General features: G+C 42.3%; 1 protein-coding gene across 1 annotated transcript; it reads left to right on the top strand.

The window, feature by feature from the left end:
* Window positions 1–9897: 9897 nt before the first annotated feature.
* LOC114564627 (homeobox protein engrailed-1-B) lies at window positions 9898–13773 on the top strand. Its single transcript, XM_028592073.1, has 2 exons — window positions 9898–10660; window positions 13454–13773. The coding sequence occupies exons 1-2, from the start codon at window positions 10108–10110 to the stop codon at window positions 13771–13773; spliced, it is 873 nt and encodes a 290-aa protein (XP_028447874.1). The 5' UTR covers window positions 9898–10107.
* The last annotated feature ends 1623 nt before the right edge of the window (window positions 13774–15396 follow it).

Here is a 15396-nt window from a genome sequence, read left to right on the forward strand (position 1 = left end):
TTTTACTTTTGACCCCTTAAAAAGTAGGAATTGAAACATATTCTAGTGCATTAGCGTTCAGTTATTGTTGTGGATAAAAGGGTGTTTGGACTGAAACTCAGAGGGGAACAAATGAATGTGTAGAAATGGTGTGAAAGTTAAAGATGGTTCAGTGGATGAACGGGAACAGCTCTCACTCACCTAGAAGCCCTGCTGCCCCCAAGTGGCCAAAAATATCAATAGTGCATCCTCTTTAACACTGAACAGATGCAAACAGATGAGTCTCTGTTTGAAGGTAAATTGTGGTATAAAGATGATATGGCTCACACAATATGTTGCATCAATTGATGGACCAATGTCTAGCAGTTAAACTTCTAAATGTAGCACAAATATATCAGTTTTTCAAACATAATAGGCCTTTTTTACAAAATACATTTTACTTGTCATAGAAAGAAAAGCACAGATGTTACTAGTAACATTAAAGGTGCTGTAGGTAGGATTGTGAAGATCCAGGACTTAGCCAAAAAATGTGAACATCAACAACTTCTCAGTCCCTCCCCCACTTTCTGCTAAAGCCCTTGTCTAACAGACACGTTCACAAACTTATAAAATAATAAGAAAAGTTTTTTGTTATTATAATTTTTAGGGGGGCTATGATAAAATTAAAAAGGGTCTTAAATCGCCCATGCACTAACAAATTGTTGGTTGATTAAAACAATGTACTGATTATAAAAAAGTACAAAGAGTGGAAATCAGAGAAACATAGTCTTTATTAATACAGTCTTACTGATCAAATGTTGTGTGGCTGTGATACAGTATTTACATAGTGCAGTGTTGTAAGGAGAAGGAAAACGAAAAAGAAGAAGCAAAGTCATGTCACGTCTTCTTTCTTTTTCCTCTTGCTTAAATGACTAAAAATTTACACTTGCCTCAGCCTTAATTTCTCATTAAAAGTCATCTTTTCATTTTGGTTTTTTTTCTCACAAACTTTTTTTGACCCCTTAAAAAGTAGGAATTGAAACATATTCTAGTGCATTAGCGTTCAGTTATTGTTGTGGATAAAAGGGTGTTTGGACTGAAACTCGGAGGGGAACAAAAGATCCAGGACTTAGCCAAAAAATTTGAATATCAACAACTTCTCAGTTCTTTCTGCTAAAGCCCAAAATGGTCTCCTAAGCCCCTCCCCCCAAAAGGGAGAATGAATTTGTATGCATGAGCAGTGATTGGCACGCAGTTAGACACCCTCCCCTGGCCCTGATTGGTGTATCTGAACAGGGAGAATTGGATTTTTGAAAATCGCACTACAGGCTGGAGGTGGAGCCAGAGGAGCTGGATTCTCTTTTTTTTTTAAATGACCTGCTTCATGTAGTTCTACTGGAACATAGGGTCAGTTTCAGCAAATATGACAGAAAGTTAGTTTTATAAGACTTACCTACTGCACCTTTTTAGAGGGCTCCATTCTATTCAACTGCCCCAGTAAGCCATGACAGTAGCCAGGTTTCCCGTTGCGCAAATATTATCCAAATGTAAACTGATAGTTGGTTCATCAAGATATAAGCCTATTCAATTCAATTCAATTTTATTTATAGTATCAAATCATAACAAAAGTTATCTCGAGACACTTTACAGATAGAGTAGGTCTAGACCACACTCTATAGATTCCAAAACCCCAACAATTACAGTAATTCCCTCAAGAGCAAGCATTAGCAGTGGCTATTGCGACAGTGGCAAGGAAAAACTCTCTTTTAGGAAGAAACCTCGGCAGACCCAGACTCTTGGTAGGCGGTGTCTGACGGGCCGGTTGGGGGCGTGATGAACAGTGGTGATAACAGTCACATTAGAAGTCACAGTGACTTCGAAGGTTATCGTGGAAGTTCATGTCATAGCAGGGCACATCGTGTCATACTGAGTAGTGCAGTCTCCTATACCGGATCCTGACTACTCTGTGCCTAGGAACATCACAGCAGGGCGTTGCGGGATGTAACGTGGCGCTGCAGAGCACGGGTGGATGCGGCGGATGCAGCAGGACGCAGCAGGATGCGGCCGGGTAATGCAGAGAATCGCAGAGCATAGCTCTGCGAAGAAGAAACATAAGGACTCCGGGGAGTAAACTCCCCAGAGCTAGATTAGTAACAAGCATTTCTTGGACAGGATGCATACAAAAGTAACAAGTAGAGATGAGAGAGCAGCTCAGTATGTCTTAGGGAGGAACAGCCTCCCCGGCAGTCTAGAATTGAATAGCATAACTTAAGAGAGGCAGGTTAAAGAGAGGTGCCTGGTCGGGCTAGAACTCTCCCCAACCGGATCGGGCTGTACTGGCCTGCCTCCCTCTACTCTCGCTAGATTATTAATTATACATTATATAAACTGATGACTACGAGGAGAAGCAGGTGGGCCGGGTTAGGCGGACGCTGCAACTCCTCACTCCTTAACTATAAGCTTTATCAAAGAGGAGGGTTTTCAGTTTACTCTTAAATGTGGTGACGGTGTCTGCTCCTCGAACCCAGACTGGGAGCTGGTTCCACAATACTGGAGCCACAATACGGGAGCCTACAGTTCTATAATTCAGATCAAACTTTATTTCAGACTCACCATAGCAATAAAATGAGAAAATAAGACATACAAGATGAAACCACAACAATTCATTCAATTGACATTCCTTTGCCATCTTAGGAAACACAAACTCGCAAGCTAGGCCTATACCGAGGTGTACAGCCCAGAGGAGGCTGGTCCATGCAGGCACAGGAGATTGCTCCTCCTCTACTTTTGAGAGGCAAAAGGGACATCAAAATATATATTTTAAAAAGAAATTTGTTGAAAAAAAAACCATAACCAAATCTTAGTATCATTTATTAAATATGTTTTGCAGTTTCTCAACATCCTCACATTCCTTTCGGCTCCGTTCTAGCTTAAGATTCTTCTGAATGAGAAAAGAATGAAACATGGTTCATTAGTGCCAGTACTTGAATACAGCCAGCAGATGGCGACAGACAACCAGAGCTTCCACCATGATCCGGACTAAAACAAATGTGTCAGTGTGACTGTTAAATGAGAAGTTTTACTGCTCATTTCAACGTAAACAGCATTTGCATGCTGTGCTTTTCCTATCAAAGTGTGTTCAGTGTCTTTGACATTTTAGTTTCTAGGGAAACCAAGGCCCAAGTAATAAGACATGGATCACGATGGACCTATTTAAGCACCGGGATGCCTACTCCAAGCAGCTGCAGCTGCTGTCTAGGACGGGGCTACTGCTGCCTACCTGCAGCAACCACAGTAGTTCAATCTAGTCGGGGCTTAGGGTTGCACGATATTAACAAAATGTGATACTGTGATAGATAGCGATATTAATTCCGATATTTTTAACATATGTAAAATAACAAAAGTTATGGGAAAACGCCTAAAAATAGATTAATAACAAATAAAACAAGTTTTCTTACAACAGTTATTTCAACTGACACTCATATTGGACTGGTCCAACATGAATAAATAAATAAGGACCATGTCTACAGAACAGGACATGTTTTACCGGTTGGACAGTGTAAAATATATAAATAAAGAGAACAGGACACAACTTTTCTTTCGCTTCTCTGATTTGTTCCATTTTGTTGTCTCTGTCTATTTCTTCACTTACACTGTCACTCTGTCGAAATATGCACACACGTGGTACGCTCCATAGGGTTTGTCACGTAGTGGACCCGTGCGCTGATGTGCATTAAGGTGTGCAAAGTGCACAATAAGTCAATATATCATGCACCCCTATTGGGGCTTCAGGCACCGAGATGCAAATGCCCCCCCCCCACACACACACACACACACTTCCAGCAACCACAGCAACCCTGAATTTTCATGACCATGGATATACCCGTGTTGACTGGCTTGGTTTAAATTGACATAAGAAGGGTTGAACAAGGGTTTTTGGTGTGAAAGAGGTATAATTGAGGTCAAAATAGATCGTAAGTTATGACTTTTTCTATGTGTCTATGAGGGCCAAACAGTGACCGTCTTCATCTTTTGTTGCTTAGAACAAGTTGATGTGTTCCAGGCTAGAGGAGGAGGGGAGTTCACCCCGATGCTCCTATAGGCGGTGAGCCAAGCCCCCTAAACTCAGTCCCGTGACTTTGTTGTTGTAAGATCCTGACAATAGGTAAAAGGATGGCATCATTCCAGGCGAAGACTGTGACAGTCATCATTTGATTTCATAGATCAATAATTATAATCATAACTTACGTTCTTCCCAATGAACATGCAAGATACTTTTATGTGATAATCATAAGCCTATGATGAAAAGGAAACCTTACTCAAATCTTTTACAAAATCAGGGTTAATTGCATGAACATTTTCCAAGTAAGTTTTGCCGTTAAAGAGACCCTATTATACGCCTTTTCAGTGTCATATTTGTATCCTTGGGGTCTACTATAACAGGTTTACATGCTTTGATATTCAAAAATCATATTATGTTTCTCATACTGCCCATTGCTGCAGCGCCTCTGCCTGAAACACTCTGTCTGAGCTCTTGGCCTCTCTTCCTGAAAAGCCCAGTCTGCTCTGATTGGTCAGCTGGCCCACTCTACTGTGATTGGTCAACCATTTCAAAGAACTGGGCAGGCTGTGCTTGCTCAGACAGCACCAATGGGCAGCACATACAGTATGAAAAACTGGGCTGGCATTCTCAATCAGTGACATCACTAATGGAGGAATGTCAAACAGGAAGATGAAAGCAGTTGAGAAAAAGCGCTGTTTGTGGGAGAGAAAGCTCCAATTAGATTGAAATGCATTTTTTTTACTTTATACATCCATTACATACACAAAAAATTATAAAACATACTAAAAGACGGGCAAAATCCCAAAAAGCATAATAGGGGCCCTTTTATTATTAATAGATGTTTTCAATTGACGAATTCCCCTGTTATTGACAAATGAAATGCAATGTTGTCTGGATTTATTTGTCTTTTAGTTGAGGTTGTTTCTTTAAAATTGTATTTTGTATGTTTCATTATAGTATAGCAACTTTTTATAATGGATGTAGATGTGATAATTACAACAACTGATTAGGCTATAGCAATATTTCCCAATAACCTGCACGTTCTTTTCTAAAATCATAATTTCATTAACATTCTTTATTCTCATTAAACATCTAAGAAAATGAGCTAATTGTATCTGAAATTAGTATGTGTGTGGGGTGAACATTACTAATTCAGGCTAACAGCGAATTTGGCTCTTTGAGGATTGATGATTAAGTTATTTATAAGTTGTTACAAAATACAGCTTGAGATATTGAGCAAAAACACAATGTATGACATTCACCCTAAAATGGTTGAGTCATGATCCAGCTCAAATTGAGCTACACTTTTGCAGGTTTTGGTTTAAGGTTCTATTTCTATAGGCTTATAGACTATTGGGTTTATCGCTCGCGATTTCTTTTGCGCCCTTGTGCCCTGCACAGCTGCGAGACCACTGATCTGCTCCCTATTTCGCCTCAGCAACAAGCAGTTTGAAGACTTCGAAGAACAGCGGTGTCCGCTTGTGTACCGATTGACCGACTGGCTACATCCTGCCACCAGATCTCCACCCAAGCACCCCGCCGGCCACCAGCAGTTCTGCGCCTGCTTACCGATGGAGGAACTGAAGCGGCGGACGATGGCAGCCAGGCGGACAGTCAGGTAAAGTAAGGATACCACCAGCGGCGACACCCGGACATCCCGGAAGGGGATCTCTTTGGCGGGCAAGAGTCCGCTGATTTGGATCCCCCTCCCAGAGATGGTTCTCTAGCTGGCACAGGCTCTCCCTCCTCCCCGTTGGGAGAAGTGGAGCTCAAAACAGATGAGGCGGGCTCCCTGCCCACCGCTAAGGTTTTTGTTCTTGACCTGTGTGAACCCGGGAAACGGACGGCACCAATGTCTCGCTATGCACCGTTCACCAGGAACCAAGGCGACACGAAAACGGAGTTCCCAGCGGTCCCGCCACTGCGGCAGAGCCTGGCCTCCATCCTGCTTCCGAAGGCCAACGGAAGCCAACACCGCCATCTCCCCGGGACCAGGTCCACGCCCGCTTCACTGACCACGCGCACCTGTGTGCCGCCTAGGTGACCGCGGCCACAACAGCTCGAGGAAACCGCGCCCCCCAAGCCCGGCTCCAGCTCCACCATACCGCCCCGCCAAAACATCAAACCGACGCAGCCATAAGCAGCACCCACCTGGTCCGATCCGCCCCTGAGCCGACTCGCAAACAGCGGCGTCAGTGGCAGTGTCAGTAATATACAGTAACTGTGGATGTAAGAGAGGCCCGTGCAGGGCACAAGGGCGCGAAAGAAATCTTCACGACTGCGCATGCGCGAGGGAGAAACCCAATAGCAACAGCTCTTAGAGGGCTAGGCCTATAGGCTACTCATAGAATCTGGAGTTACAATACGTAACTATCGATGTGTTGCTCTGACAAGAGTTCCCAATAAACCCGAAGAACCTAAAACATCCCGACTCATCAAATGGTCAACACTTTAATTCAGATAACTCAGTTATCCTATCCAGGTCGGCCTGTGTTTAAGTGTGCTTGTTTTTGTTAACTTATTACATTTGTTTAGCTGTATGGTAGCATCATGCTGTAAATGTGTTCTCTGCTCTGTGTTCCTGAGAAGTGGAGTCAGGTGGGGGATTTATTTTACACGATGTAGTACTCTGATTGACCACTAGATGTCTCTCTGATATCATTTTCTCTCTCTATGTGCCCACTGTGCATTGTCAAGCACTTACATGCTAATACAATGATGAGGAGTTAACAGTTGAGTCTAATTTCAGCAGATGCAGCATCGCCATCACCTTAGGGGGGCTCCTTACTGTCACCATTCCCTGCTGTACTCAGAATACTTTTGGGTTTTCAGCTTTATGTTGTAATTATGAGTCAGTCATCCCTAGCAAAGTAGCTCAAAATCCAGAATTATATATTTAAATTTTAATTTCATGGTTATTTTTTTACTATTTCATTTTCAGCCGTTTTCTCCTAGACATTCCAGCAAATAAGTAAATCAAAAAGAGCAGATTTGCTGTAGAACAGACTCCACCAAAAACCTCTTCTATAACTGTCCTGTACAATTGGTATAGGCTATCTAGCTCTAGTGTCAGTTCACACAACAAAGACATTATATCAGGTTGAAACGGGGAGGGAAGTCAGTTAGAGATCCACGGTTCACTCAGCACATGAGTCCTTAGTTTAGTTCATCTTTAGATTGAATCCCTTTACAAACTCTCAGTGAGCTGCATGGCTCATATTGCTGATCTTTGGTGTGGTCACAGCGGGAAAGGTCGAGCCCAACCTCCAGGCCTGTGTCTCAGTCACTATATGTTACAAACGGCAGGAGGCTGTCTTAAAGCCTCGAGGCTCTTGCAGAGGGTCAACTTTTGCATTTTTGTGATCAAAGGACAACGGATCATTTCGGAGTTTGGTGCGTGTAATAACAATTTCACGTTTTGAAAGAAAGATAAACTAAAGGTTTTTGCAGTCCTGGAAGAGCTGTGAATAAGCTATTATTATTGTTATTAAGAAAGAAAGAAAAACAATTAGGAATATTCATGTAGATTGTACTCAATATGAATATAGTTTTACATTTTATTTTTATTTTTAATTATGAAACGATTTGATATTGGACTTCCCTTTTTAGTTTGAAATAGTGTAGGCCTAGGCTACATCTATGCGCCTGTCCTAACAAATGGTTATAGATGACACAATACTGCAACCAAAAAGCTTCTGTGTTTGTATTTATTTTGACATTTTTACCCATTAATTGGTATGTTTTGCCGCTGTTAGACCGTGTCTAGGTGCACCGTCCCGGTGACACAGGTCCTACGATGATCTCAAAATGAAATCCTAATCAGTATAAACGGCTAAAAACGGTGGAGGTCCAAAACTGTCTCTCAGTATCAGCCTGACTGACAGCGTCTGCACTGAACAAATCTTTATCTAGAAACAGCGCTTATCAGCATCACCTGTGTGTGTGTGTGTGTGTGTGTGTGTGTGTGTGTGTGTGTGTGTGTGTGTGTGTGTGTGTGTGTGTGTGTGTGTGTGTGTGTGTGTGTGTGTGTGTGTGTGTGTGACCTGGAAGCAACACTATAGTCTGATGATGGCTTTACCTTTAAACGGTTATTAGAAGTGAATGAACCCATGCAGCGGAAGGAAAAGCTATTTCCTGTTTAGCTGACAGTTCGTTGATATTCGGATACATTATACCGCTGATGGTCCTATAGACTCCACGTTAACTATGATGATAATAATTATGTGGATAAATAGCAAAGTGATTTACAAAAAAAAAACATTGCAAAATGAATAAACCCTGCTAGAAACGCAGATAGCACTGTAAACACTAACAGATACTAAAGGATCACTTGAGAAAGGCACACAGAATACAGACACATACTTACTACACAGTAGTTCATTATGAACACTGAGACCTGTTAAGACACCCATCAATGCACATAAAATAATAATAAAGTACTGTAAAAAAAAAATATATAAAATCACATTATTTCACATTTATTATATATATAGTTTTTAGGAATATTATGGTGACATAAGATTAAATGAACTTAGAATGTACGGAGAAATATTTCATCAGTGAATACCATAGGACTTGTGTTTTTTTTTTAATGATGATGAATTTCTAGGTATTTGTCCGCTTGTGGTGTCAGAGGCGCAGTAAGGCCTCCGGCTTCACATAGCCTACAAAAAATAAAGAAATAAAATAAAAACCAACAAAGCCCTCAATATGAATTACACCAATGAAGTTGTTCCTTTGTGCAGTCTTCTCTGTGTCCCAGGCTGCACAGCGACTTTTCTATTAACACCCTGAAATCGCGCCTGTCCATCATGTTGCATTTATTAGTCTATCGGCCCACTTTGATGAAGTGTTTGGCGCGGTGACGATGACACAGGCTTTGAGTCGATTTTCTCCCGCAGCCAGGTGATGGAGGCCCGGCTGATCACGCGGAATACAGGGTAATTAAAACCTATAAATTATCCGCCGGCAGCTTCTCTCTCTCTCCCTCTCTCTCACGGAGAGATAAGAGCGCGCTTCTCTAGAGCTCGTCCTGGAAAACAATACCGGCTGACAATGGTGGCACAGAAAGGAGGAGAAAACAGCGGAGGTGGGGTGTGTATCAAACCTGGAGGTGCAGGCATGTTCAATGGACGCACATATGAAAATATAGAAGGGGGAGACTCCTTAACATATAAGAAACAGGGAGATGGTGTGTAGGCCTTCTCTCCTCGCCTATGACGCCGTGTGTGTGTGTGTGTGTGTGTGTGTGTGTGTGTTGTATACGCTTGCTTGTGTGTGAGAGATAAGACAAAAGTGCCCTGCACGCCAAGTAAGCACTGTGAGCTATACATAAAAGCACCATTCTGCAAGATGTTTGGATGCAGGACGCATAAGCTGATGGGATGTCGTTTGACAAGGAAATCAAAGTGTAAATCTTGTGTCCCACAGTGCCTGCCCAGGTCAAAGTATAAGTGTGTGTGTGTGTGTGTGTGTGTGTGTGTGTGTGTGTGTGTGTGTGTGTGTTATTCTTCACCTGCTCTCCCTCAGCTGTATAAGATGTAACAGATACACCGTAACAAGGCTGAAGGCGCGGAGCAGTGATAATCTCTTGTTTGGTTTCTGTGTGAAGCCTGCTCGCTGCTCCACAGCTCCCCTCTTGGCTCAGAGAGGCCTGGCATTATTGGACGTCGTCACCCCTTGTCCAAAAGTGTCCCGGTCGGTGATTGGCCTGCTGCGCTTTCTGATGTTATTCATGTGAGAGAGAGTGTGTGAGTGTGTGTGTATATGCGCATGCTGATGTGATGTGAGGACTTTGTGAAGATCCGACTGTCATGCAGCGGTGTAAAGCTCTGGGTGTGTGAGAGCAGTGCGCAATAGCAACCATAGCCAGTCTTAGAGTAAGTCACCGAGCATGACGCGCCGGCGCGCCTTTACGCAGGCAGGATGTCCACAGTTTGCGAATAATTACACCAACCAGCAATATTTCGGAGAGAAAATAACTATGTTTTAGTGCTTTCCTGTTGTCATATTTTGGATACAAACACAGGCCTGCAAAGTGGAAGTGGGTTGAGAGAAGAGAAGCCACGTTCTTCAGAGAAGCAGCGATGGAGGAAGAGCGGGACTTGAACAGCACGGATAGCAGCGAGGGAGAGAGCGTCTCCCCCTCTCCCAGTTTGCCCTCGCCGCCCCTACTGCCTCTGCAGGTCGCCCAGCAGGCCCACAGAACCACCAACTTTTTCATCGACAACATTTTGCGGCCGGACTTCGGCTGCAAGAAGGAGCACGGCCTGGGCCCGCGGGAGAGGGCGCAGACCTCCGGCCGGGAACGCGTCCACCCAGTAGTCAGCAGGCCGAGCCTTCCCGGGACGCCGTGCCAGGACTCCAATTGCAGCAGTGACAGCTCGTCGTCGTCCTCCGCCTCCTCTACCTCTTTGGCGAGTCCCCAAAAGAGTAACGGCAGCGGCGGAGGAATCGCAGCCGCCTCCACCGGGAGCAGCGGCATGAAAGCCGAGGAAAGAACTGGCGGCGGGGCCGGGGAAAACACGTCCTCCTCGCTGGTGGTGCTCAACGGCACCGGGGCGGCAACGCCGGAGAGCCAGCCGCTGCTCTGGCCTGCCTGGGTCTACTGCACCCGGTACTCGGACAGGCCCTCATCTGGTAAGGCAATAGTTTTATGAAGAAAACAAACAGTCTGCGCATGCAATTGGTTTGATAATGGAGGAACAATAGGCCACTACTTCACTTTGGTTAACTTGAATCCTTAACTTTTCTGACACAAAACACTAAGGAGCCCACTAAGACACATTTATCCCAGCCTACATGTCGGGAGTTGTCATCAGGATATCGAAGAAGTTTATTGTTATTATTTTTTTAAATAATGTAAAGCGGGAAATAATGTTTTATTTAAGACCACAAACTCAGCTTACCCAATCTTATTTTTACTCATGTATCTTCATAACCTACATTTAAAATGTAAATTCATCTTAATCCTACTCTCGAAAATGTATAGGCCAACATATGGAGTTTTAAATAAAGTGTTTAATAATAAGAATGTTAAATGTCAGGTCAGAGTTTACCCCTCTTTTTTAATTTCTTAGACTGGTATCTTTCTAAATCCTTTACCTATTTAAATGTCCAATGGGCTTTGTCGTTTAGCATAATATTAGATCAGTTACATATTAAATATAGCACGCTCCGGCATTCCCATAGACCAGGATGCAATGCAAACTAAAATATAAATTGTTTGTATTTTACATTTTTTGATTTCACCCGTATGAACCAGATTAACGCGGTCTTTTAAACAACACATTTGTAACACGTCATTATCATTTCATAATTCATTCATAATATAATAACCACAATCATAGCCTGTGTTGTGTAGAAATTAGCAGAATTAAATTGTGTTTTTTTCCGCCTTCTCAGTTAATTTTTTTCCTTTCTAACTGTGTCTCTTAACTACATCCGTGCATTCGAAAATACATTTAATATGAAACAAAGGAAGACTAGCAGCAGTTATTGCGTTATAAGTTTCAGATAGAGAAGAAAAACACGTGCAGCTGAGATTTTTTAACATGAACAAGCTGCAAGTTGAGTCAAACGTTATTATATTATTATTATTATTATTATTATTATTATTATTATTATTATTATTATTATTATTATTATTATTATTATTATTATTGTTATTCAGTTGTCTGATTCATTGACTGACTTCACTCTCTTTCAGACACAATATGTATTGTTACATTTACATAAGCGCTTGGCACAGCATTGATGCTAAAGGATTATGATTGTACAGATGACAGCAGCTCTGGCCGGCGTGTGTGTGTGTGTGTGTGTGTGTGTGTGTGTGACACGTGTTTTGGTTCAGGGACTTTGATGTCAGCGGATCGACAGCAGACATTTTCTATCGATATATAAAGTAATACTGTGTGATACTGGGTGTAACATGTTGTCCTCTGCGTGGACGGTATGAGCTGCTGTCAGTAAAGCATGGCGGAATAAAACACAATGGAATTAAAGGTAAATAATGTCTATCAGCGCTCCCTGTCTCCGCTACAGGAGACATTTTGAATTCATTAACCGGCTGTTTGATTTGGGTGTGACGGCCCCCGAAATCACGTTCAGTTCCACCAAAATACAAATAGCCTATGATATAGCTTATGTGTAGGCTATATGTGTAAAATACATGGAGCACATGAAGGCTTTCTCCTTAAAAGCCTTCCTTTATATGGCCTACATTAACTGGCCTTCTTGTATTAGATGACTTCATGTCTGTTATTATTTTTGTGAAACGACGCACGACTATTGAAGCTGTATTTTATTTTTGACGCATTTTGTGAATTTGCACTACAAGTCTAAAATATTATAAATATATTATTAAAAAAATATATGTGAAATAATAAACAACACACTCAGAGTGAAATTGTAAACGATTGCCTCCAGGTTTTAATTCCAAAATCCAGACATCATCTTATTTTAAGGACTGTTTAGATGTGTTTGTAGCTGTTGGAGGGGCCGGTGTGCGCATTATTTCACGACACAATAAGTGTGTGTTCATTCATTTTGTGTGATTTAGCATTTATGGATGTATCTTCGTTCAGTCTGGTCTTTAACCTTCAGTTTTTATCTTTCACGTTATTAGTCATAGTAGTTTTTCCAATAAGTCTGTAAGAAGATGCAGTAAAAGTGGGCGCAACGTTTGCGTCACGTCAGCTTCTTTCCCATGATTATTATAACGGCCTACACACACGACTATAGCATTTAACTACACTATAACCAATAATAATTGTATAATTGAAAGCGGTGTGCTGGGTGTATTTTTGTGTGCTGTGTGTGTGTGTGTGTGTGTGTGTGTGTGTGTGTGTGTGTGTGTGTGTGTGTGTGTGTGTGTGTGTGTGTGTGTGTGGAGTTTACATTACTGTCTGTCCTGCTGCTGCTGATCTTGACACAGCGATATGTGCAGAGGGTTATAACTTTACTGTGTAGTTAAAAATACACATATTCCTTTGGAGATTATTATTATTATTATTATTATTATTATTATTATTATTATTATTATTATTATTATTATTATTATTCTTCTAACCGGGATAGTTTATGTTAACAGGGCTGTTATATTGTACAAATTATGGTTCATTATATTATAGTCTAATGATTTTTACTATTACAACAGTTAGGCCTAATAATGCTAATAATAATGTCTCATATGTTGGGAAGAGAGAGAGAGATAGGAGAGAGAGAGAGAGAGTGTGCGTGTGTGTATGTGTGTGTGTGTGTGTGTGTGTGTGTGTGTGTGTGTGCGCGCGCGCGCGTCAGGCTGGTGTTGACCGATTGTTGATGTGAAAACCGATTGTGAGTTTGTCGATCAGTTTGGTCGTGATGAACCATTGTCCAGTATGCGCTGAATATTCATATTTCCGCTGTCCGGTCCTTTCGCCCTTACTGCAGGCCCAAGGACACGGAAACTGAAAAAGTCGAAAAGCGGCAAAGAGGACAAGCGGCCGCGCACGGCCTTCACGGCCGAGCAGCTGCAGAGACTCAAGACGGAGTTCCAGGTGAACCGCTACATCACGGAGCAGCGGCGGCAGTCCCTGGCCCAGGAGCTCAACCTCAACGAGTCCCAGATCAAGATCTGGTTCCAGAACAAGCGGGCTAAGATCAAAAAGGCCAGCGGCTTCAAGAACGGGCTGGCGCTGCAGCTGATGGCGCAGGGACTGTACAACCATTCCACCACCACCATCCAGGAGGACAAGGAGGACAGCGACTGAAGGAGCGCGCACACACAAAACACACACACACACACACACACACACACACACTCTGTACATTGTAAATATATATAATCTCTAATTTAACGACGAGGATGGGGACGTAGGAGCTGAGCGGATCTTCTTTTGTCAGCAGTTCTCCTCCTCTTCATCTCCGTCTCCTCCTCTTCGAAAGTGACGATACAGCGGGACGGCCTGCGGACTCTTATCGGACTGACCCGCCACTGCAAAAACCAAAGATTTTATTGGGAAACAGAGCCTGGACACTTTTAAAAACAATAAAGAGAAAAACACGTTTACCGTATTTCTGTGTCCCCTGAGCTCAGAGTGAAATGGACCCCCCCCCCCCCTACTCCTCCTCCTCCTCCGCCACCCGCAGCCGTAATATAAGGCCACAATGCAGCGGGGGAAGTTTCCCTTCAGTTTCTGTAGCTCCGGTTCCGGACGGTCCCGCTGAACTGAACCCACCGGCCCCCCCAGCAGCCACGGACACCACTTGAACACCGCGAGGACAGCCATCGGATTCATTGGACTTTTGTTCTTATTGTTTTTCTAGACCAACTGACTTCTAAGAACTGTAATAATACAGTCATTTTACACACACGCACACAGTGCCAAAAAGAAACAATATAGTGATGACAGGGGGTTGAACAGCTTATGTGTAAAGTCACTTCTGAGCACGAGAACACACGGTTAACGCCTCCGGGATTATTACAGGAATATTATACAAATACTATCATGTCGGGGCCATGGCGTTGTGAACACTGAGGTTATTATGTTTATTACTGAGTTTTTTTTTAAATTTAATTTAATTTAATTTAATTTTTTAATTGGGGATTTCAACAAAGGAAGTTTATGTTCTAAAATAAATTTAAAAAAAAGAAATTAGGCTATATGCAATCTGAATTGTTGATGCTGATTCCAGATTTGTTTTTAATGCAAAAATATTTCCATTTGGCCATTTTCATTTTTCTTGACATTAAATAAATAAAGGAGTCTGCATCCTCATAGTGTTTGAAGCCAAAGATTTCGACCATACAGAAAAATATGAATATGAATAATTACCAGGGCGAATAAAACGTGAAAAATCTAAATATTTAGAAAATAATGTGTAATAATGCAGGATTTGGAACCATGGCCTCATTATCTCTAAAACCCTGCGTAGCCTACACCATACATCTATCCAGCCTATAGCCTATAATAATACGGTGCTGTGTAAAACATACACATAGCTATAACAGGTATAGTCGAAATCCATCAAAAGAAGCGTTTCAATTCTCCACAAATCTTTCATATTCCTATACATTCCTGTTTGTGTGCTACTGCTCGTGATTTGATTCTTCATAAGCCCTAATGACATATCCATTCATCATGTCCTTCTAATGCTTCTGTTTGGACCCAGAGTGTGTGTTGTAGGTACTGATACTTTAAGGGAATCTTCTAGCATATTGCGAGATTGTTCACTGGGGTGTTTGTATACTATCCCTCTGAAAGTGACCATATGATTACTGCAGTTCTTAACAGATGGGGGGGGTAACCTCTGCGCATCGACTCCTCGTGGTGTTGCCTTTTGATTTCGCCAGGTAAAGCTGCAGAGGACCCGCTGTCCTGCAGACGCAGCGA

Source organism: Perca flavescens, chromosome 11 (genome assembly GCF_004354835.1).
Source record: "Perca flavescens isolate YP-PL-M2 chromosome 11, PFLA_1.0, whole genome shotgun sequence".
In the NCBI taxonomy this organism is placed as follows: Eukaryota; Metazoa; Chordata; class Actinopteri; order Perciformes; family Percidae; genus Perca; species Perca flavescens.

Coding starts and splice junctions, on each gene's coding strand:
- LOC114564627 (XM_028592073.1), top strand. CDS start 10,108: ATGGAGGAAGAGCGGGACTTGAACAGCACGGATAGCAGCGAGGGAGAG. Junction 10,661..13,453: donor CTCGGACAGGCCCTCATCTG/GTAAGGCAATAG, acceptor CCCTTACTGCAG/GCCCAAGGACACGGAAACTG.